The sequence below is a fragment of the Muscardinus avellanarius genome (genome assembly GCF_963383645.1).
Source record: "Muscardinus avellanarius genome assembly, chromosome: 3".
Classification (NCBI taxonomy): Eukaryota; Metazoa; Chordata; class Mammalia; order Rodentia; family Gliridae; genus Muscardinus; species Muscardinus avellanarius.
In genome coordinates, this window is record NC_137788.1 from 167,523,945 (window position 1) to 167,548,630 (window position 24,686).

Here is a 24,686-nt window from a genome sequence, read left to right on the forward strand (position 1 = left end):
GAGATCCCGATGGGGCAGTGGAAGCTGTCCTCTTGGGGAGTACAGGGTACCTGGGATTTGAGGGAGAACAATTCCCTTGGGGGAAAGGTGAGGAACGGGTAAGGAGGAGCTTGTAGCTCATCGAGGGCTGCAGGCATTGAGCGCACACAGCTCCTGATGGAAGCCTCGGTTCTACAACCCTCCTCACAGGACTTTATCAGCTACATCTAACAGATTAGCTTATGCTTATGTTCTGTTCAATGTGTTTTTATTTTTTTATTTTTTGTGGTGCTGATGAAAGAGCCCATAGGCATTCTACTTCCAAGCTACACCCTCAGCCCTACTTTTTATTTTGAAACAGGGTCTCACTAAGTTGTAGAGGGCCTCACTAAGTAGCTGAGGCTGGCCACGAACCACAATCCTCCTGTCTCAGCCTCTCAAGTGCTGGGATGACAAGTGTGCACCACCACGCCCGGCTCAATGTATTTTTAAATTTTCCTTTAGGACTCTGACCTATGGATTATTTCAAAGTGTGATAATTTCCAAGCATTTGGAGATTTTCTTGTGTTGTTGTTATTGATTTCTAGTTTGAATTCCCTGAAGTCAGAGAACACGCTATCTGATTTCATTTTCTTTTGGCAGTACTGGGAATCAAACTGAGGGCCTCGCACATGCCAGGGAAGCACTCTGCCACTGAGCTACATCCCCAGCCCTTGGTTTCTTTAATTTTGCTGAGGTTTGTTTTACAGCCCAGAACACGAGTGTTTCACAGCCATGAGAAGAAAATGCATGTCCTGCTTGGGCGGTGGAGGGCTCAGCGCCTATGCGCGGCTCCCATCTTGCTGGGAGACAGCCCAGCCGAGCTCTTCTCTCCTGCTGACTTTGTGGGCTCCTCTTAGCCTTACTCCGAGGAGAGCTGAGGCCTCCGTGGAACCGTGAGCTGCTCACTTCTCCCTCACTGTCAGTTTCTGCTTCAAGCACTGACGCTGCATAAGGCGTAGGGTTGCTGCTTTCTTGGTGCTTTGACCTTGATCATGAGGGGACAACCTTGGTAACATCCTGTGCTCTGAGGTCTCTTTCACCTTGTACTAATGAGGTCATCCCTGCTTTATGTTTTCATCTTATACCCTTTCTGTTCTTTCCCTTTGACCTTCCTGTTCCACTAGTAATTCCAGATGATAGTTTTTGGGGTTGGCTCTTTTCTAGTTAGAGAAGGGGTTTGACTGTGGTGGCCAGGCTGGCCTCCAACTCCTGACATAACCAAAAGTCCTGTTCTAGCCTCTCAAGTAGCTAGAACCACAGGCGAATGCTACTAAGGCCAGCTAGTTTCTGTTTTAAATTACTTTTCAGAAAGATATTAATGGAAAAGAAGAAAAAATAGCATTGTCTACATGGCATGATATATTTAAGTCACTACAACAAAAATGATTTAAGTTTCAAACTGGATATGGGGGCACACGCCTGTAGTCCCAGCTACTCAGGAGGCTGAGGCAGGAAGATCACTTGAGCTCAGGAGTTTGAGGCTGGCCTAGGCATAATAGATCATCCCTCAAACAAAACAACAAAAAGAAAAAGTTAAATTCAAAACATGCTTTATAGTTGGGCATGGTGGTGCATGACTGTAATCCCAGTACTTGGGAAGCAGAAACAGAAATTTTGCAGGTTTGAGGCCATCTTTAGCAACTTAGTGAGACTGTTTCAAAATAAAAACCAAAATAGGGCTAGGCGTGTAGCTCAGTGGTAGAATATCTCTGGGTTCAACTTCCAGTATCAACCAAACCACAACAAATCAAATAAGCATTATGATGAACTTAAGAAATCGTAGCACAAACGCAAAACCTACCTTGGATCCATGGAGATACTGGGGTTGTGCATTAGGTTGTTTATCTCTTTGAAATTCCTGAGAAAATGGTAATACTGTCCGAACAAACCTAAACAAGAAAGATTAAGAGAAAACCAAACTTATTGTTAGTTCGTTCTATTCAAAACTGTTCCTCATCACCCATCTATTAAGTTTTCCTCCCAATTAAGTGATAAAATCATCAAATAGGAAAATTCTAGTAAATCAAAAGCCACAAACCGGGCGTGATGGCGCATATTTGTAATCCCAGAGCTTGGGAGGCTGAGACAGGAGGGTCGCAGGTTCATGGTCAGCCTCAGCTACTTAGTGAAGTCCTCCACAACTTAATGAGACCCTGTTTCAAAATAAAGAAAAACAAATAGGGCTGGGAGTGTAGCATGGAGGTGAATGTCTTTGGGTTCAATCCCCAGTACCACACACACACAAAAAAAAGCCACATGAATTAGTTATAAATACTCTGAAATACAACAAAGATTCGAAAGTCTGCATCCAGAGCAAGACCACCTGATGTCCTCACCAGCGCTGTGGCTGCACGACCACCTCGAGCCCAGTGCAATCCTTTGATGACCAGCATGAATGCAAACTGGGCTTTGCTGTGCACACACACTGCAGACATTTATGTATTTATTTTGTATACAAATACATCTTTGGAAGTCAAACCCAAAGGCCTTCTACCTTGGAGCTACACTCTCAGCTCTATTTCTTATTTTGAAAAAGGGTCTCACTCAGTTGCTAAGGGACCTCGCTAAGTTACTGAGGCTGGCTGGCCTCAAACCTACTATCCTGCTGTCTCAGCATCCCAAGTACTGGGATTACAGGTGTTTACCACCATGCCTGGCTTTTTTATATTTCTAAATAACATGTTTCTATAACTTTTTTTTTCTTTTGTGGTACTAGGGATGGTTCCCAGGGACTTTCTACCTCCGGGCTATACTCCCAGACCTATTTTATACTTTATTTGGAAACAGGGTGTCACTAAGTTGCTGAGAGCCTCACTAAGTAGCTGAAGCTGGCTTCAAACCTGTGCGATCCTCCTGTCTCAGCCTCCCAAGTGCAGGGATTACAAGCGTGTGCCACCATGGCTGGCTTTTCTATGACTTTTGATTTATCAAGTTGAGATTTGAATTCTTAGGTAGAAGAATTTGATTACTCCCACTTCCCAGGAGAGAGGGAGAGGAAGGCACTCTTTAAACTGGTGGGATTTCTGAGTGACGATGGCTCTGGTTCATGGAGGCCCCTTGGACCACACCTATGTTTATGCTGAGGAGACTCTAGGTAGGGGCTGGCCACACCAGAAACACCAGCCCTGTCACCATGGTCTGGGGCTTTGATCCAGGAGAATCTGAGGGCCTCCTGGGTTGGGGGCTGAGGTTGAGCTCAATCATGCACCAGTGTAAGGAAGCTCCCGATGAGCAGGCCTCCCTGGTTGGGCACTGTCAGGTCCTGTCTTGTACTAGTGTGAGGAGGTAATGTGCCCCGGGCTGGGAGAGCCTGGCGTGCCTCTCCCAAGTTGTGCCCTTCTGCCAGGATTAACTGTAATTGCAGTGGTGTGTGAAGGGAGTACTGTGAACCTTTTGCCTGGGGAGGGGATCCCCTGAACTTAAGTCCAGCTGGTAAGAAATGAGGGTGGCTCACAGGACCCCATGTTTGTGGCTGAGCTTGCTGTGACGGCCGTCCTGCAGCGGTATGTGCCCTCAGAGGCCATTGTGGGCAAACTCCCCGCAATCCCCAATAGGAAAACCAAGACTCAGCACCATTGTGCGAAGCCCCACTCCAGACTGCGCTTCACACCTCAGCTTTCACCTATTTTAATCCTGCTGAGGGCCGGCCCGGGGGTGACATCCCTAGTGTGCACTCTGAGCTTTGCTAAGCTCCTGGTTACAGTTCTCACCAAATTTGGAATACTCAAGGCCATTAATTTTCAGATATTCTTTTCAGCCACAGCCTTTAAGGGGTCCCCCCACTGCAGACCCATGAGAGCCCTTGATGTCCCAAAACTGACTGAGGGTCCTCGTCTTTCCATCATTTTTTCTATAAGAATGACACATTTTCATAAGGGGAAGCCTCTAGACTTAACTAAGGTTTCCCCTTGGTCTATATATCAATTATTTCTAGTTTTTCTACAATTATGATGCATTATTTGTGGGATAAAAATAATTTTCAATTATTTTAGGGTCTGTAACAACTTAAGAAACATATTTCAGGGAAACAGGTCCCTCACAGATGACCCCGTTAAGTAGGGATGAATAGTCTGGCTCCCACAAACCACGCTCACCCAGGCCATCTTGGGCTCCTCCACCTGCAGCTCTGGAGGCTGCGGCCGTGCCCCTCCTGCCGCTGCCAGGTGGGCACCGACCACAGGGCCTCAGAAGAGCTGCTGTCCAATGGCACAGGCAGCTCCACACAACCAGTGGTTGGTCCCCACAGGAGCCGCGACCCTGGCACCCAGGGTCTCCCAAGACAAAGGCATTGCAAGGCGTGGCCTCCTTCCCTCCACCATTGGAGTGCAGGACTGTCTCTTCAGACACAAAACCCAGAAGAGACAATTCACCAACACAGGTGGGACACTAAGATCCAATCACGGAAAACTCGCATCGTGCCGACACTTTGCAGGAGCCAACCGCGGCACACAGAGAATGGATCTGGGCCAGAGGCCACTGCAGGCGCTGACTGGGGTGGGCGTGCTTGAGGACTTGGACCCTGAATCCGTGACGCTGCTGCCACCCACCAAACTGGCCACCGAGTGATGTTCAGCACCCCAGCAAAGCAGTGGAACGGGAGGGCAGGTAGCTGACCAAGCCCCATGCACTCCAATAATGCAGAGGAAAAACGTGAGCAGCAGAGTCTAGGAGACTTAGGCCAAGCAGCTGCAGCCCCAGCAGCGGCTCCCAGTGGGACACAAGCGTCTGTCCTGAGCAACGAGCCAGCGCTCTAGGCAGGACCACGGCCACCTTCCTGAGGGCTGGCCCAGGGCGAGCCTGCACATGGATGAAGGGAGAAGGGCCTGAATGTCTGGGCACGAGGATCCCTGGAGAAAGGCGGAGGAGAGGACAGAGACAAGTGGGAGGGGGCGGTCAGTCCCTGGGGGCACCACGGGTACACATCTTGCTCACCGATTGGTGGAGCCGTTGTAGCAGTAGTTGGGCAGGAAGTCGTAGTTGAGCTCCCAGAAGACATGGAGGGTGATCCTCCCGTAGGGCGCTGACACGTTGTGGTTGGCTTCCCGGAACATGGCATCGAAGCTGTCCAGCGTCAGGTACCTGCTCAGCAGCTTGTGGGTCATGCGGTTGATTTCCAAAAGGCCATCCAGCTCCTGCCGGGCCAGAGACAGGGCTGTGAGGACCATGCAGTAAAGAGACCTCGGGGCTGCTGCCTGCAACCCCCCCCAGGCCTCGCCACAGCTGGGGCCAGCAACAGTGGATGATGAGATTCACCAAGGTGGCCACTGTGTGCAGCCAAGAGCACACGTGGCAGGGAGCAGGCAGGCACAGGAACTCACTCTCTTTCTTCTGCTCTCTGCAGCAGTGAGGGCTGGCCCAGGGCTTTGCATGTGCCAGGAAGGCACTCTGCCACTGAGCTACATCCCTGGCCAGGTCCTCGCTTCTTACGCTCCCACAGCTCCCGAAGCTCCCTCTGCTTTCTGCAGTGGCACCCAGGAGACCACCATCTCCTCCATGGTTACCGTCACACTACCCATGCAGCTCAGGGTCTACGTGGACATGCCTTACTGTCACGCCCGCCCCGTAGATTGAACCCAGTGACAGTCTACCTCCAAGATATCCCCAAGCACCTTTTGTTTTGAAACAGGGCCTTGCTAAGTTGTTGTGTGTCCCACCAAGTTGCCCAGCTGGCCTTGAACCTGTGATCCTCCATCGTCAGCCTCCCAAATTCTGGGGTTTGGTGTGTGCCGCCACACCTGGCTGTTCCTGTCACTTCTGCCCTGCTGTGAGCATCCGACCCCAGCCCGGCCAATCCCTGCAGCAAGGTGGGGCTGTTACTGTGTTTCCTCAGAGCCTGGGTGAGGTGGCTGTCACCAACGCGCTGCAGTCACCCAGAAGCACGGGCTGGTGGCGTTGGCAACCACACTCACACACGGACCTGCAAGTGCTCACATTCACAGCAGTCCACCTCGTTTGTGTCTCAGTTACCCACAAACTATCATATCATGGTTTGAAAATACTAAAAGTTTGGGTTTTTTTAGGTACTGGGGTGGAACCCAGGGGCATTCTACTTCCCAGCTACACCCCCAGCCCTAGTTTTTATTCTTTATTTTGAAACAAGGTCCCACTGAGTTGCAAAGGACCTCACTAAGTAGCTGAGGCTGTCCGTGAGCCGTGATCATCCTGTCTCAGCCTCTGGAATGCTGGGGTTACAAGCGTGGCCCCATGCTGGCCAATTCAAAGTGCTAAATGAGCTGTTGTAGCGGTAGTGCGTAGGAAGTTGAAATCCCACAAGGACTTGCAGTGAACTCCAGGAAGCACTCGTGGTTGGGCTCCCAGAAGACATGGGGGTGATTTAGGGATATGTGGGTTAAAAAGAATATTATATTACAATAACTGTTATTATAATTGTTCTATATTATTTTTAGTTATTGTTAATGGCACTGTGCCTAATTTACTAATTTATAGACTATAAATGTATAAGCTGCCTCATAGGGATGCGTGTATAAGGGAAAATCTAGTACATATAAGGGCAGCACTATCAGTGGTGTCAAGCACCCATGGGGGGTGTCCTAGAACATGTTCCGCTTCATAGCTAGGCACCGTGGCATATGACTATAATCCTAGTTACTCAAGAGGCCACGGCAAGAGGACCACAAGTATGAAACCAGCCTAGACAATTTAGCCAGGCGCTTCTCAAAATACAAAATAAAAAGGGCTGGGGACATAGCTCAGTGGAATATGCCCCTGGGTTCAATCCCCAGTACCATGAAGAAAAAAAAAATCACAAAAACAAATTCATCCATTTCTTTGTTTTTTCCTATTATGACTATGAGTTTATTTATTTATTTATTTATTTATTTATTTATTTATTTATTTATTTTTGGTGGTACCGGGGTTCCTGGAAGCCCTTCTACCTCCGGGCTACACTCCCAGAACTTTTTATACTTTATTTGGAAACAGGGTCTCTCTAAATTGCTGAAAGCCTCACTAAGTAGCTGAGGCTGGCTTCGAACCTGCGCGATCCTCCTATCTCCGCCTCCCAAGCACAGGGATTACAAGCATGCACCACCACACCTGGCAACTATGAGTGCATTTAAAAATACATACCTGGTTTGCATTATATTTCTATTGGACAGCACTGGTCTAGGTCAAAGCCTTGACAATGATTTTAATCAAAATCACATGTGGCCAATGACAATTAAAATGCCATGGCCATGTTAGAAATTATGCTTGAAAAGAAAGGTCACTGTGGGGCTCTGCACCCTAGCCCACTGAGTCCTGAGGAAGAACTTGAAAAGGGCCGCTCGCCCAACCCAGCTGCCAGCGCTCACGCGCACAGCACCAGCCCACCCAAGAAGGCCCGTCTCCAGTAACACTCCCTTTGCTCTGGAACTGAGTCTCCAGTCACGAACAAGGCCCCTGAGTTCCTGCACGCCTAGTACCATCTGTCTATGGCCCTTATTTTATTTTTTTGAGGCACTGGGGATTGAACCAGAGACATTCTATCTCTGAGCCACACCTCCGTGTTTATTTTTTATTTGGAAACAGGGCCTTGATAGGCTGATGAGTGTCTCACTACTTGCTGAGACTGTCCTTGAACCTGTGATCCTCCTGTTTCAGTCTCCCAAGTACTGGGATTAAGGGCATGAACTACCATGCTCAGCTTGGCCTTTATTCTTCTAAGATTAAAAAAAATTTTTTTTGGTACTTAGGATTGAACCCAGAGGCATTCTATCTCCAAGCCACACTCCCAGCCCTTTTCTGGTTTTTGTTTTGAAGTAGGGTGTTGCTAGATTGCTGAAAATCGTGATACGTCGCAGAGGCCTTCTTAGAACCTGTGAGCTGTCCTGTCTCAGCCTCCTGCATGCTGAGACTCCAGGCATGTACCACCACATCCGGCTTACACAACCACGTGGGGTGTGGACAAAGCCCGCACTTCATACATCCTGTCCTTGGGGGCCAGGGTCTGAGGGTGACGGACTTCATCCCCAACTCCTTCCTCTTCTCAGACGCTGGGTTTTCCCTTCTCTGCTAAAGTCCAGTACTTTCACTGAACTGTTTCTTGGTACCAACCACTCTGGGTCAATATCCCAGTCATGGTTTATGCTGCAGCATATTATGTATGTTGAAGCTGCTCCTTGACTTACAATTTGGTGATATCCTGATAAATCCATTGTTATGTTGAAAATGCACTAAAAATTCCTAAACTTACTAAACATCCCAGGTTAGCCTTCAGCTTTGAGTATGCATAGAACACTTGCATTAGCCTACAGCTGAGCAAAGCCCTGTAACACAGCGCCAACCTTTTGATAAAGTGCTGGACGTTTATAGCGTCGTATTATATATGACAGTATTGAATACGATACTAAAAATGTAAACAGAACAGCTGCATGTGTCTGTGCGTTCTCATTATCAAAAAGTGGAGAGAAGCCGGGCATGGTAGCGCACGCTTGTAATCCCTTTGCTTGGGAGGCTGAGACAGAAGGATTGCACAGGTTTGAAGCCAGCCTCAGCTCTCAGCAGCTTAGTGAGACCCTGTTTCTAAATAAAATATAAAATAGGTCTGGGAGGATAGCCCAGAGGTAGAAAGCCTCTGGGTTCCACCCCCAGTACCACCAAAAAAAAAAAAGAAAAAAGTGGAGAGTTGTAGGTTAAATCAAATTCCAGAACCACTTGTCTTTCAAGGCTTGTAATCCCAGCGCTTGGGAGGCTGAGACAGGAAGATCGCACAGGTTCGAAGCCAGCCTCAGCTACTCAGTGAGGCTCTCAGCAACTTAGTGAGACCCTGTTTCCAAATAAAGTATAAAAAAGGTCTGGGAGTATAGCTCGGAGGTAGAAAGCCTCTGGGTTCCACCCCCAGTACCACCAAAATAAATAAATAAATAAATAAATAAATAAATAAATAAAATAAAAAGGTCTGGGAACATAGGCCGGAGGTAGAAAGCCTCTGGGTTCCACCCCCAGTACCACCAAAATAAATAAATAAATAAATAAATAAATAAATAAATAAAAAAAATAAAAAGGTCTGGGAACATAGGCCGGAGGTAGAAAGCCTCTGGGTTCCACCCCCAGTTCCACCTAAATCACTAATGGAATCTTTGTCTCATTCCATTTCCTTGGTTTTCTTCTCTAGGACCCTCTATGATATGTGTGAAATAAAATTAAAATTTTATAAAATATACAGTTTTATAAATATACAAGCTGGGTATGGTGGCGCACGCTTGTAATCCCAGCAGTCAGGAGGCTGAGACAGGAGGATGGCAGTTCACGAACAGCCTCAGCTACCTAGAGCCTTTGCAACTCAGTGAGAACCTGTTTCAAAATAAAGAATAAAAAATAGGACTAGGGTGTAGCTAGGAGGTAGAATGCCCCTGGGTTCCATCCCTAGTACCAAAAAAATATAACACACACACACACACACACACACACACACACACACACACACACACACGAGTACAGCTGGGAGTGGTGGCATATGCCTGTAATCCCAGTATTTGGAAAGTTGAGACAGGAGGATTGAAGGTTCAAAGCCAGCCTCAGCAACTTAGTGATACCTTCTTTCAAAACAAACAAACAAACAAACAAACCTGTGAGGCTCCCAGGTAGTTGTTTCCCAGAGCACACCCTACTTTCCTTGCAAACCAGACTTGGGATCTGAATGTGAGTCAGTAGCAGAGCCGAGGCTCTGGGGGTACTCTGTTTACCTCTAATCTCCAGGAAACTTCTAATGAAGAGCCTACAGATCTTTGTCCCTCAGGAAGATGAGACTATGGGAAAGTCTGCTCTGCTTTTGGGGCCTCACTACTTAGTTCTACAGCTTGCTACCCACACTGCACCAGAACCTGCCTGACACCTCAAGGACCCGCCTTGGGGTGGAGTCGTCTGGCCTGCACACTGCCCCCGAGGCCTCACAACTGCCCAATGCTCTGTGCCTGCCTGTCCCCTGGGCCGAGCCTGGGCTCCCGACCTCTGCCCCTGGCAAAGGCTGGCAGACACCAGGCAGAGCAGCTGTGAGTCCCACTCATGGCAGATGGGCCTGCACCTTCTCAGAGTGTTCTGCCTCGGGGCCTCTGGACTCAGTTCTGGGAGCGCTTTTCCGTCTGGATTCCCATATTTTACTCAATCTGTCGTTTGTAGGAAAAGAAATGGAACTGGAGAACATTGTGCTAAGTGAGATCTTCCAGACTCAGAAAATCAAGTGTCATGTGTTTTCTCATTTATGAAAGCTAGAGAGAAGAAAGGACAGACAGGGACCTCATGACAATTAGGAGAGAGACCAGGGGACAGCAGAGGGGACGGGAGGGAGAGACCAGGGGACAGCAGAGGGGACGGGAGAGACCAGGGGACAGCAGAGGGGACGGGAGGGACCAGGGGACAGCAGAGGGGACGGGAGGGAGAGACCAGGGGACAGCAGAGGGGACGGGAGAGACCAGGGGACAGCAGAGGGGACGGGAGAGACCAGGGGACAGCAGAGGGGACGGGAGGGAGAGACCAGGGGACAGCAGAGGGGACGGGAGAGACCAGGGGACAGCAGAGGGGACGGGAGAGACCAGGGGACAGCAGAGGGGACGGGAGGGACCAGGGGACAGCAGAGGGGACGGGAGAGACCAGGGGACAGTAGAGGGGACGGGAGAGAGAGACCAGGGGACAGCAGAGGGGACGGGAGAGACCAGGGGACAGCAGAGGGGACGGGAGAGACCAGGGGACAGCAGAGGGGACGGGAGGGACCAGGGGACAGCAGAGGGGACGGGAGGGAGAGACCAGGGGACAGCAGAGGGGACGGGAGAGACCAGGGGACAGCAGAGGGGACGGGAGGGACCAGGGGACAGCAGAGGGGACGGGAGGGAGAGACCAGGGGACAGCAGAGGGGACGGGAGAGACCAGGGGACAGCAGAGGGGACGGGAGAGACCAGGGGACAGCAGAGGGGACGGGAGGGAGAGACCAGGGGACAGCAGAGGGGACGGGAGAGACCAGGGGACAGCAGAGGGGACGGGAGAGACCAGGGGACAGCAGAGGGGACGGGAGGGACCAGGGGACAGCAGAGGGGACGGGAGAGACCAGGGGACAGTAGAGGGGACGGGAGAGAGAGACCAGGGGACAGCAGAGGGGACGGGAGAGACCAGGGGACAGCAGAGGGGACGGGAGAGACCAGGGGACAGCAGAGGGGACGGGAGGGACCAGGGGACAGCAGAGGGGACGGGAGAGACCAGGGGACAGCAGAGGGGACGGGAGAGAGAGACCAGGGGACAGCAGAGGGGACGGGAGAGACCAGGGGACAGCAGAGGGGACGGGAGAGACCAGGGGACAGCAGAGGGGACGGGAGGGACCAGGGGACAGCAGAGGGGACGGGAGAGAGAGACCAGGGGACAGCAGAGGGGACGGGAGAGACCAGGGGACAGCAGAGAGGACGGAGGGCGCCAGGTGGGGATTGAAAGGGGAAGGGTTAGGAAGCAAGAGGCCCGTAGCGTCCCGTCCGCAGGTCAACATACGTCTGTGAAGCTTACTGTCCTGTACAGGGGGAGAGAGCAAGAAAAGGGTGCTTTGTGGAGGGAAAGGAAACAGACCAAGTAATGCTATGGGTATTTATGAATGGATCATTACAGACCGCACTATCCTGTATAATAACAATGCACCATAAAAAAATTAAATTTTTACTTTTATTTGTGTTACTGGGAATTGCACTCAGGGGTTTTTTACCTTCAGGCTATACCCTCACCTCTATTTTATTTTTTATTTAGAAACAGGGTCTCACTAAGTTGCTAAGACTGGCCTCTAACCTGAGACCCTCCTGTCATAGCCTCCCAAGTACCGAGACTACAGGCATGTACCACAACACCAAGCTCTAAAGTTGTATCTGCTACCTCATTACTACTAAAATATAAGTATGTTATTGAATTAAGTGGCTGGCGATCTTTCATCACAGATATAAGATATTCAATTCTGAAATAAATTTACAATTGCAAATGCTGTGAAAAAGATACTCAAGACAGGCTAGGATCAATTACATCCTGTCTTTTATTATCTGTACAAGAGTTTAACCTACCTTTATTTCAACTCATCAATATGGATAGAACTAGAATTAGTTCCAGTACTCACGACTATTGACGTCAGGTCTTCACTTTCGAATCGCCCGATTGCTAGTTCCAGAGACTTGTACATAGCTGCTGAGACGCGCTGTGTAATCAGTCGGTTAAGGTCTATCGATCTGCCCAGGAGCTGGAGGGAGCGAGGGAGAGGCACGTCAGGAAAGAGGCCACAGGAAGAATGTACGACAGCAAATAAGCAACAGTGAAGTAAACTCCCAAACCTATTGCAAAACATAAGAATCAGCCAGGCAATAGTGGCACACACCATAATCCCAGTACTCAGGAGGCTGAGACAGGAGGATTGCAAGTTCTAGGACAGCCTCAGCAACGTATAGACTCTCAGCAACCTAGCAAGACCTTGCTTCCAAACAAAAAATAAAAAGGGCTGGGGGTGGGGCTTGGAAGTAGAATACCCTGGGTTCATTCTCCAGTAGCACAAAAAAACAAAACGAGAGCTAGGCATAGTGGTACACACTTGTAATCCCAGTACTTGGGAGGCCGAGACAGGAGGATCGCAGGTTTGCAGCCAGCCTCAGCAACTTAGTGAGTTTCAAAATAAAAGAATAAAAAATAGGGCTGGCAGGGTAGCTAGGTGGTAGAATGCCACTGGGTTCTATCCCCAGTACTGGGGGAAAAAAAAAAGTAAATAAAAAATCCAATGACACCATAGAAATTTAAACATTTTATATGAAATTTTATACACATGTAATCTTATCCAAATACCCTTTTTTTTCCCTTTTATTTGGTGGTACTGGGGGTGGAACAGAGGGGCTTTCTACCTCCAGGCTATACTCCCAGACTTACTTTTATATTTTTTAATTGGAAACAGGGTCTCACTAAGTTGCTGAGAGCCTCGCTAAATAGCTGAGGCTGGCTTCGAACCTGTGCAACCCTCCTGTCTCAGCTTCCCAGGTGTGGGGATTACAAGCGTGTGCCACCACGCCTGGCTCTACCCTACTTTTCTAGAGCTGATTTTTTTTTTCTTTTTTTTTTTTGGTGTTGGGGATTGAACCCAGGGGCATTCTACTTCCCAGCTACACTCCCAGCCCTATTTTACCTCTTAATTTGAAACAGGGCCTCACTAAGTTGCTGAAGCTGGCCATGAGCTGGTGATCCTCCTGTCTCAGCCTCCCAAGTACCGGGATTATAAACTTGCATCACCCTGCCGGGCTTAGAGCTGAAATTTTACAAGCCAAAGCCTTAAAGGACTTTTGTAGCACCCTTTGCATTGAATTTACACTTAATCATGGGCAGAAACCCGAGTCTCACCAGAGCACCAGAGTGTCTGGGCCAGTCAATTTGACACTGGGTGTAACAGTGCACATTGCCACACCGTCTCCCACACCTCCTCACGGAGCAACGGGGATGTCTAACAACTCACAGGCATTACAATGAAAAGAAAGAAAAGCTCTTTCTCAGGTCCTGGGAATTTATCCGCCTCCACTATCATTTAAACAACATCAAGCCCAGGTGAGGAAGGTCCTGACGCGTGCACACTGGTTACCTGTACAGACAGCGGGGCCAAGTGGACACCCCACCGTCGCCCTTAGCTTCTACCTTTGGGGTGCTGCGTGCACAGTCATACATCACTTACCATCAGGACGTGTCGTGAGGTGGTCCTGTCGCCATGCCAACATCATAGTGCACACTTAAATGAACTGAAACATCTACAGCATCCCCAGGTGCTATAACTTGGTGCGCAGCTGTGGCACCAGGGCCTCAAAATGCTGGGCAAGCTCTTTACCACTGAACTACACTACCTGCTCGGTGATAAAGTCTTAGGACTACAGTGAAATACGCAGTCTGAGTTTGACTGAACATTGTTAAAGGGTACATTACTATACAGTTTAAAAAATACAACAACAAAGCACTGTCTATCTTTGAACTCCTTGTTCTAGCCAGGAGAAAGCTTGCCTTTCATGCTTTGAGCCTTAAGTTTCTCTAAACTACAATCTTTTTGAGCTCTGGCTTTTGGGCTCCTGGAAAAGGGAAGATCCCTTTGGGCTACACCTGTCCCTTGGAGCCTACATCTGGGCAGGTGCAGCGAGCTGCAAGTTTCTCCCTGGAGCTGAAGTTATTTTAAAAGCTTAACACAATTTTTTTCCCCCTGTACTGAGGATTGACCCTAGGGGCGCTCTACTACACTCTCAGCTCTATTTTATTTTTTTACTTTGAGACAGGGTCTCACTAAGTGGTTGAGAGTCTTGCTACGTTGCTGAGGCTGTCCTCAAACCTGCAATCCTCCTATCTCAGCCTCATGAGTCCTGGGATTACAGGTGTGAGCCACCAGGCCCAGTTCAATTTTTTATCATGAGACGGTCGCCAAGTTGCCCAGGCTGACCTCGTACTTGCAATCTTCCCAATTTAGCCTCCAGAATGGCTGGGCTTTAAGGCTTATGCACCAAGCCTGGCACGCTTGTGTTCCCAGCTACTCAGGGTGCTGAAGCAGGAGGATCCCTTGAACCCAGGAGTTTAAGGCTAGCCTGGGCAACATAGCAAGACCCAGCTGAAAAAAATGAATAAATAAAAAGAGAACACCGTAGGGATGTTCAACCAGTCATGTAACATGCTAACATAACAGCTGAGAGGCTGTAAGCAAACCCAGCCTCCTCACGCCAGGTCTGCACGAAGCCCAGCAGGGCCTGCTCACCTGCACGTGCCTCTGCTTCAGCAGCGTCTCGTAGCGGTTGGATGGCGGGAGATGGATCGTGGCTCCCTGGTTCTTACATTCTGACCGTAACCGTTTATCCAGGAGCAAACTGGCACAGAAGGAGGACAAGACATGTTTCACATCTTGTGAATTTTAATGGAAATACTGGATCAAACTATCCAAGATTTTGTATCAAAATCACAAACCACGCACCTTCCTGCCATAACCTTATAATATGCAAATATCTGGTCTGCCAGCTTGTAAACAAATTGGTCAAAACACAGATTCACCTGAAGAAAAAGAAAGCACGCATTAGATTTCAATTCCGTAAGTCAAGACCAAATAGCCCCACTTAAAAACAAAATTGCAAAAGTGACAAAGCGAGGTTCTTATTAGAAAAGAGAAAGTAGAAACAACTGCACTAACGTCAGCATGGTGAGTAAACTAAGTGTGGCCAGGAGTGACCACTACTCAGTCATCAAAAATTATGTCAGAATTGCTCCTACTGGGTGGGCGTGGTGGCGCACGCTTGCCATCTCAGTGCTTAGGAGGCTGAGACAGGAGGATCGCACAAGTTCAAAGTCAGCCTCAGCTACTGAGTGAGGCTCTCAACAACTTAGTGAGACCCTGTTTCCAAATAAAATATATATATATATAAAAAAAATAGGTCTGGGAGTGTAGCCTGGAGGTAGAAAAGCCTCTGGGTTCCACCCCCAGTACCACACACACACACACACACACACACACACACACACACACAAGAATTGCTCCTACTGAGGGTCGAAACATTCCTTCCCATAAACACAAAAGAATATGAAGTTCCTGGAGGGTTAGTGTGCACCGTGTCTGGGGTCCCCACCCAGAGCAGTTCCTGTCACCAGCCCTGCGTCTCAAGAGCCACTATTCAGGGCACCTCCCTCCCAGGCTCCCCCTGGAGCAGGGCCAACTGCACTGGGTATGAGAGCCCAGAACCTGCACCCTTGCTTCCAGATGGGCTAGCACCACTCTATGGACCACAATGAGGACACCGTGCTCAGAGGCGGAGGACCCAGGAGGGCAGTGCCTGCCCTCACACACCCTGCATCAGAGGACCCATGACACTCCCTGAAGAAAGAGCTACAGGCGGTCTCCAGGAAGATGCAGAGGAAGAGCTGCAGGTGGTCTGTCTCCAGGAGGACGCACAGGCCCAGATGCACAAACCCATTTGCTGTGGTTAGGCTCTCTTACATGGTGGCTAGAGACCAAGATTCACCTCCCCAGCTATGTGTACCATGACCGATGATTCCTCTTGCGGGGAATTTGTCCAATGCAAATAAAAAAGCACCAGGAAGTTCTGCACAGACCTACTTATGATAACCCCAAACAAAAATTGAAGAAATAAAATACGGTTGGTTCAGTGCCAAGACCACACTCCTAACAGAATACAGACAGATGAGGACGGTCCAGAGGAAAAGCACACCCCCATTGCCCTGGGTGCAGATGCTGACGGAAGGCTCACTTCGAAATGCCTGTGCCTTTGCTTAAGCCACCTTGTGTTTTAAAGGAAGAAGCTTAACTCCTTTAGGAGTGCGGGAAAAAGAAAAATTAATTAAAGGAAAATAAAAGGAATTGAGGTGCTGGGGCCCTCACCTCTGCCTCGATCTCATCGTAGAGAAACTGCTTGTTGAACCTGGTCAGCGCGTAGTGGGCACTGTCGTTGTACAGATCGAGGGAGTAGAGGACGTACCTGCAGAAGGTGGACACTGGTCACCCCTCGGCCTCCCACACCACCGACTGGCAGCCCTCATGGCTCCGACTCCGCCAGAACGCTCTCATCAAGGAAAACCAATTTCTTTTCTTTTCTTTTCTTTTCTTGGTGGTACTGGGGTTCCTGGAAGCCCTTCTAACTCCGGGCTACACTCCCAGACCTATTTTTTATATTTTTGAAACAGGGTCTCTTAAGCCAGCGCGGCTGGCTTCAAACCAGCGCGATCCTCCTGTCTCCGCCTCCCAAGCGCGGGGATTACAAGCGTGCGCCACCACGCCCGGCAGGAAAACCAATTTCTTACTTCACAGGCCCTGTGTCGTCCAGGAGAGCAGCTGCAGGCCCCACCCAGCCAGGAGCAGGGACAGCTCCGAAGGCCACACAGGCAAGGGCCTCCTCCTCCGGCCTCTACCTTTTCACTCCCTACTCTTTGAAGTTTTGTCTTTATACCATAAGTATCAGTACGTTTTTAATAATAAAAATAAGTTCTGAGGATCTATTACAAGTAGGGTGACTATAATGAAAAATAACAAACTAGACATTTCAAACTAGCTCAAAGAGGGGGTTTCCAGTGGTTTCACCACAAGGAAATGAGTGTCTGTGGTGACAGAAATGCCAGTTTTACTGATTTAGTTACTACATGGTACATACATGGACTAACGTTATACTCTGTACCCTACTAATATGTATAATTACGATTGGCCAATTAAAATGTAAATTAAAAGGCCTATTTTCTGATTTTAAGAATAAGCTGTATGGCTTAAAAATAACAACAGATAAAGGTCCTGGATTACACAGCAGGCCACACACACGTCTATTCTTGGACCCAAGCCAAACGGCAGCCATTGTAGGTCCTCTTAGCAGGCAGGGAGGAAGTCCGGTCCTGACAGAGGGCCCTGCACTGAGCTTGGGCTCCTCACATGCCCCAACGCCAGGGAACAGCAGACAAAGTGGACAGCAATCATCCTGGCCAACATCCAGGTACAAGAGACCCAGGAGGCCTTACCCACAGAGAGCTGGCCAGCGAGGCCAGTCTCCAACTGTTTGCAAGAAGCCCTCCCCCTTTTACAGCTTTCTCTACATGGAAGTCACGTTTGGGTAGAATGACCCTTCCACCCTGGCCCAGAACCCCAAGCCCAAGACAAAGCTGTTTGATCAATACTTCCTTCCCCATTCATCCTGGTCACAAAAGAAGCCAGGCCACATGGGCGCTGGAGGCCTAATCCCAGCATACTGGGTCTGGCCAGGCCACAGGGCCCATGCTGTACAGACCCGGGGCAGACAGGCCCATCTCCTCTCTACCAGGCTGCACAGCCTTGCCTAGCACCTGTGCAAGGTAGGAGCTTGACTCATTCTACTACCTGAGCTTCTGATTTCAGCCTGAAGACAAGAAATCGGTCACTTGTATTACTCTCCAAAGCTTTACTCAGCAATATGACTGCCCGTGATATGTTAAACAGCAGTCCAGCCCCCTTCCCTCGACCCCGGCTCCCAGATGCCTTTAGGCCCCCACCCCATGATCAAGGACCTGCGGGGCACTCACTCCATCATGGACGCCTCCTTGGTCTCTAGGATGTGGTCAGTCAGGATCCAGGGCATCGACATTTCAATAGGGAACTGGATCCTCCTGCCCATGGTCAGCTCCAGGAAGAACTCTCGGAACCACAGCTGTGAAAGGTCACAGCACTGCTGCAGCGTCTCTTGAGGGATCCAAACAATATCATGTTACCTTCTGTGAGCGGGAAAAGATTCAGCAGAGAAGACACAAGAGCACTGCGTGTGGGGCGGCAGCTCCTCCATGCTCGGCTGTGCCACGCGGCCTGGAGGAGAGCGCAGAGGCTTGCCAGACCCCTCATACAGGGACAAGACCAGCAGGCTGCGGCTGCGTGGACCCTGAGCACTCAGAGCAGTCAGCATCCTCTGCCAGCAGGGACATAACTGTCCTCGCAGGACGAGGGGGGAATGTCCTTTTGAAAAGGAGAAGTAAAACAGGATTACAGGTTGAGCATCCCTGATCAGAAGGCCCAAATGTCTCAAAATTGTAAACGTTTGGAGCAGCCAAAGGACACTGCAAAGGGAATGCCCCACACCTGACATCACATGAAGGCTGCACCAGAAACAGCATCCGGTCCTGCACTGCTCAGTGACAGCCACATGCCGCCAAGCGCACTGTCCAGTAACTCCGCAGCGGTGCGGGCTTCACGGAGTGTGCTTGCACAGCTGAGATGCCCGTGATGTCAACAAGCCAGTCTTTCGGGACCACGTTCATGTGTCTGCTCTAACATTGACTGAAATGCCATTTGGCAGTCCATGACTGCATAAAATTACTTCTGGACAATGTATAAAATGCATAGGAAACAAACAAATTTTCTGTTTAGACTGGGGTCTCAACACCAAGATCACTCATTATACAAATTTTCCAAAATCTGAAAACAAAAGCCATGATCAGAAACGCTTCTGCTATAACAAGGGATTCTCAACCTGTATTTTCTTTTACTTAGGATAAAAGCCAATGTCCATGACAGCATCACATGCACACCCAGGGTAGGTCCAGCTAATGCAAACCTGGACAGATTTTAAAAACTAGGTCTCTGGCCTTTCGTGGAGTTAATGGCAAGCCGCGACTCCATACTCCGATCCCTGCAGCACCGCTGGCCAAGAGCGAGCCTGTGCCCTGAGCACATGATGGCATGTTGGTAAGGCGGCAGGCAGCCACACAGGGGCAGAGGGCAGCCGGAGCCCAGTCAGAGTGGCTGTGTACCATCAAAACGGGGCTGACCTGGCTCAGGCACCGCCACCTCCCACGTGGCTACCTGCAGGGCCGCTTCTGCTACCTGTTGATGCCTGCCTCTCATTCCGTGTGACAGGGTACATCTGCCTGTGCTTCTGACCCCAAATGTGTTCACATCACGAGGCTGGCCACAGCTCCACGGTGCGGGTCCCTGAATGGGCCACACCCACAGAGGCTGCGGCAGAGACCAAAGACCAAGGAGGCACTGGGGGAGCCTCGGGATGTCCAGCCACCACCAAGGTTAGGACTTGTCACTGTAAGGTGGGGGTGTGAAAGGACCCGGGCAGGGGAGGGTCAGGCAGGCAGAAGCGCTCTAGATGGTTAGCGGTGTTAGAGCATGCTGGGCCGCACTCTGGTCAGCACTGTCTCTTACCACTGAAATTTATCAAGTGTGTGTAGAAGAACGACTCTCGATGAAATTTTTCTATGTCCAATATGGTGGGCCCCTCAAGGCTACTTCTCAAGGTTTTCTTGGAACCACTTTTGTCTGCAATGAGGGACTCTAGCATGGTTCTCACCATGTAAAGCTGATTATCCAAGGAAACATTTGTGGGGGAGAAAATACACAGGGTACATTAGTTACGCCAACTCAGAAACCCCCAGAGAAGGCCTGCTCCCGGCTGCTGCCTGGGCCAGGACACCCTACACACAAACACAACGAAAAGACAAACAGGGTCTTACCACCAAAGGTTAAGAGAGGCGGGTAGGTGTACGACTGCCTCAGAAACGCGTTTACCACATGCAAGAGCCTCTCCATGCCCAGAGACTTGAGCTGCCTCAGCAGCTCGGCCGAGCCCAAGGACTCGGCCATGGTGCGCACCAGGTAGAGCTAGACACAGACAGACAGGGAGGGAGAGGTGGGAGAAAGCCGTTAGTCACACGACACACGCCTGGGAGAGGACACGGGACTCGCACAGGACAGGGCCGGAGGGTATGCACCTCACGCCGGCCCTCAGGCCGACCCCGAGGGTCAGCCAGCGCCTTCTGCCCGCCATCCGAGAGGTCCCTAGGAGCCAGCCACGTGCTTTGCTGGTAACTTTCCAGAAGACAGACAGAGTGATTGTAAAGCCTCCAAGTGAGAGGTGAGTAAGAAGTGCCAGGTCCCAGGAAAAGCAGAGGAGCATATAAGATCGGACACGAGAGGCGGTGATTAGCACTTCAAGGACGTCAGGAAATAGAGCAGCAAAGGTGGCTAAGACCAAGACATACAAAAGCAATATCATGACTCCAGCGCTTCATCCTTAAGAAGGCTTATTTGTAGACCCAATGTAAAAACTAGTCATTGTACACTTAAACACCCATCGAGCAGCACAGTACGACTGTACACATGGACACGTCCATGTGTATTTGGAGTTGGAAGTGGAATCAACTCACTTCTGAAGGCAAATGAATAAACCAGAGAATCACTGGGGCGTCTCAGTTAACGTTCCGCATTGACTCGGGTGGGGCCCGGGGGTTGCAGAAAAGTGAAAGGCAGGACACAACTTGCCCGAGCAGACAGTGGTGGCATCCTCTCCCCCACCCAGGGCGACCCAGCCCACACAGGGTGGAGGGGATGAGAACCTGTGTGCTGGAGGGGCCCACGGCGCGGCGGGGCACTTTGATGTCGAAGCCACTCTTGGGGTCCTTCTCGCCCCGCAGAGCCGGGTCATTGAAGGGCTCATGTCCTGTCTCCCAGTCGCACACCGTCTTCCTGATGGCCTGCAGGACACTGAACAGCCCACCACGCTATCAGAAAGGGCCTTCTATAGCCAACAACCCAGTACCTGGCAGACAGGCTCCCAGGACAGCCAGTGCACCAAACAGAGACACGTTGCTTTAGCGGGACATGGTAATAGTAAAGTTCAATACGAAATCTGGGAAACAAATGGTACTCCTGGAAACAGCACTAGTCCCAGAAGACTTTCCTGAACACTCAGTGGAGTGTTCAGGAAATAATTTTTATTAATGATAAAAATTATACAATCGTGAGCAACAAATTATTTAGGTATAAAGAAAACAAAAAGTCTGTATATTCACGAGCCCAAATAAGCTCAATTCACGTAGAAATTGTCTTCAATTTTTATCTAGCCGGGCGTGGTGGTGCATGCCTGTAATCCCAGCATTCGGGAGGCTGAGACTGGAGGATCACAGTTCGCAGACAGCCTCAGCTACTTAGTGAGGCCCTCTGCAACTTAGCGAGACCCTATTTCCAAATAAAGAATAAAAAATAGGACAGGAGGTGTAGCTTGGAGGTCGAATGCCCCTGGGTTCCATCCCCAGACCCGCACACACAAAGAAGCTCAAGAAAGAGCTGCTATATGTCTACAGTATCTACACTGTTGGCAGATTTGTAGGGCAGGACAGAAGAAACGGAAACTTACAGAAGACAACAAACACTGAGAGGGGGATGAGCGTTGGGTCCCTGGTGCCCAAGGCCAGGCGATCAGAATCACTGGGCAAATTCCGAGACAACTTTCTCCCCAAAATAAATACGCCGTAGTGCCAAGGTCTCTAAACTTCTCGCTACAATGCGAGAAGTTTGGTTGTTAATAATTGGACTCACCGCCTTACATGTACATACAATGCACCCACAGGGTGCCTAGAGGTTGAAGATAAATGCACTGAAGCTGGAAGCGGTGACGCAGGCCTATAAGTACTTAGGAGTCTAAGACCGGAGGACCGCGGGTTCAAAGCCAGCCTCGGCAACTTAGCAAGACCATTTCAAAACAAAAAAAGACCTAGGGTTTTAGCTTGGAGGTAGGATGACCCCAGGTCCAAACCCCAGTACAAAAAAAAAAATTATAGCTTGGTAAAATGCCCTCGTTCAATCCCAAGTAACACACTCACACACACACGCACACTCTCGTTCAACGCACTGAGCCTATTATGGACATTTAGCTGCCCCGCTGCCTCGTGCGCCGAGTGAGGCTGAGGCTGACCTCTGGATGACGTTCTTCTTCTTCTTGATGGCCTGCCGCAGGGGCTCCCTGAGCGTCACCTGGGAGAAATCCTGCAGCGCGGCATAGACGGTGTGCCGAATGGCGTGGTTGAACACACTCTCCATCCTGCCCATCAGCACCTGCAGGCCCTTGATCATGGCAATCACCTGCAGGCAACACAGGCTTCAGTGGTGGGAGGAGACCATCTTCCCACCCACGGCGATCGGGGCCTCCCATCCTGCAGCGCAGCATGACCTCATCACCCCAGAGGCCTGAGGGGAGACGCAGCCGCCTCGGGCACCCCCACCCTCCAGGGACAGCTTTCCTGATGGACTTCAAGGGGAGGAGAGAGAGATCCAGGAACACAAAAACAATCCACTGGAAAAGAAGCTGCCAGGGTCTGTGAGATGGCGGTGGGTCCTGGACACACCCTCTGGACACACCCTCGCCTCCCAACACATAAATGCCACTAAAAGGGAATCATGTATTGTAGTTAAGAGGTAGAACCAAAGAATTTCTGGAAGAAAACGTGGGAGTAAATCTTCATGACTTGGGTCAGGCACTGTGGTCTCTTACACTGTACACCAAGAGCCCAAGCAACAACAGAAAAACAGATAAATGGGTATCACCAAAATTAAAAACTTCTGCGCCTAAAATGATTTCCATTAAGAAAGTCAAAAGGCAGCTGGGAGTGGTGACGCAGTCGCTACCCGAGCATTGAGACAGAAGGACACAGGTTCAAGGACAGCCCCCGCAACATAGTGAGATGCTCAGTAACCTAGCAAGACCGTTTCAAAACAAAACATCCCTGGGTCGATTCCAGTAAGACACACACTCAGAATGAGAGCGAATACTGAAGATCACATGTAGAATAAGAGCTTGTATCTAGAATAGATAAAGAACTTTTACAACTCAATAATAAAAAAGACAACCCAAGGGTAAAAGAAGTAGTTGGGCGTGGTGGCACACACTTGTCATCTCAGTACTTGGGAGGCTGAGACAGGAGATCACAGGCTCAAAGCCAGTCCAGCCTTAGTGAGGCTCTCAGAAACTTGGTGAAACCCTGTTCCCAAATAAAATATAAAATAGGTCTAGGGGTGTACCCCAGAGGTAGAAGCCTCATGGGTTCCATTCTCAGTACCACACACACAAAAAAAGGATAAAGGATCCAAATGCAAGTATTTCTCCAAAAAATATACATGAGCCAGGCGCGGTGGTGCACACTTGTAATCCCAGTGTTTGGGAGGATGAGACAGGAGGATCGTGGTTTGAGGACAGCCTCAGGTACTTAGTGAGGCCCTTTGCAACTCAGTGAGACTCTGTTTCAAAATAAACATTAAAAAATAGGGCTAGCCAGGCGTGGGGGTGCACACTTGAAATCCCAGCATTTGGGAGGCCGAGACTGGAGGATCGTGGTCCACAGACAGTCTCAGCTACTTAGTGAGGCCCTCTGCAACTCAGTGAGACCCTGTTTCAAAATAAAGAATAAAAAATTGGGCAGGGGGTGTAGCTCAGAGGTCAAATGCCTCTGGGTTCCATCCCCAGACCTGCAAAAATAATAATAATAATAATAATAATAATAATAATAATAATAATAATTAATAATAATGGGGCTGGGAGTGTAGCTCCAAGGTAGAATGCCCTGGGTTTCATCCCCAGTACTACAAAAACAAACAGCAGGGGGAGGGGGGAGAGGGGGGTGCACGCTCGTAATCCCAGCATTTGGGAGGCTAAGATCAGAGGATCGCAATTTGCGGACAGTCTCAGCTATTTAGTGAGGCCCTCCGCAACTTAGTGAGACTCTGTTTCAAAATAAAGAATAAAAAACTAGGGCAGGAGGTGTAGCTCAGAGGTTGAATGCCCTTGGGTTCCATCCCCAGACCTGCAAAAACAAACCAACCAACAAACAAAAAACACTGTAAATTTACCATAATAAACTGGGTGCTGTGGTACATGATTGTAATCCCAGTACTTAGGAGAATCACAGGTTTGAGCTGGGGCTGTTGTTGAACTGTCCTTGAACGTCCTTGAACCTGTGTCCTTCTGTCTCAATGCTGGGATAGCGACTGCATCACCACTCCCAGCTGCCTTTTGACTTTCTTAATGGAAATCTTTTTAGGCGCAATGACTTAGTGAGAACCTATTTCTTTTTATTTTCTTCTTCTTCTTCTTTTTTGTTTTGTTTTGTTTTTTTTTTTGCAGTGCCGGGGATGGAACCCAGTGGCATTCTACCTCCGAGCTACACCCCCAGCCCTGTATTATATTCTTTATCTTGAAACAGGATTCCACTAAGTTATGGAGGGCCTCACTAAGAACCTGAGCTGGCCAAGAACCTGTGACCCTCCTGTCTCAGCTTTCCAAGTACTGGAATTACAAGCATGCACTACCATGCCCAACGACCCTATTTCAAAGTAATAAAATCGGGCTGGGGTGTAGCTTAGAAGGAGAAGGCCTCTGGGTTCAATCGCGGTACCACAGTTGTAGGGTTGG

The 24,686-nt window shown here is 49.6% G+C and overlaps 1 protein-coding gene across 6 annotated transcripts in view; it reads right to left on the reverse strand.

Moving 5' to 3' along the window:
- CYFIP1 (cytoplasmic FMR1 interacting protein 1) overlaps positions 1-24,686 on the reverse strand; it is a gene marked incomplete at both ends in the record, with an annotated part of 50,388 nt that overhangs the window by 9,479 nt on the left and 16,223 nt on the right. For 4 of the 6 annotated variants that reach the window (XM_080692586.1, XM_080692585.1, XM_080692587.1 and 1 more), the window contains 10 exons: positions 1,823-1,910; positions 4,954-5,153; positions 12,101-12,220; positions 14,741-14,849; positions 14,954-15,030; positions 16,370-16,466; positions 18,028-18,184; positions 19,649-19,802; positions 20,839-20,986; positions 22,197-22,363. In XM_080692586.1, coding sequence (XP_080548712.1) covers positions 1,823-1,910; positions 4,954-5,153; positions 12,101-12,220; positions 14,741-14,849; positions 14,954-15,030; positions 16,370-16,466; positions 18,028-18,184; positions 19,649-19,802; positions 20,839-20,986; positions 22,197-22,363 — 1,317 coding nt within the window. Of the gene's footprint in view, positions 1-1,822; positions 1,911-4,953; positions 5,154-12,100; positions 12,221-14,740; positions 14,850-14,953; positions 15,031-16,369; positions 16,467-18,027; positions 18,185-19,648; positions 19,803-19,956; positions 20,105-20,757; positions 20,987-22,196; positions 22,364-24,686 lie in introns of all 6 variants that reach the window. The other 2 variants (XM_080692584.1, XM_080692582.1) reach the window with 2 other exon arrangements.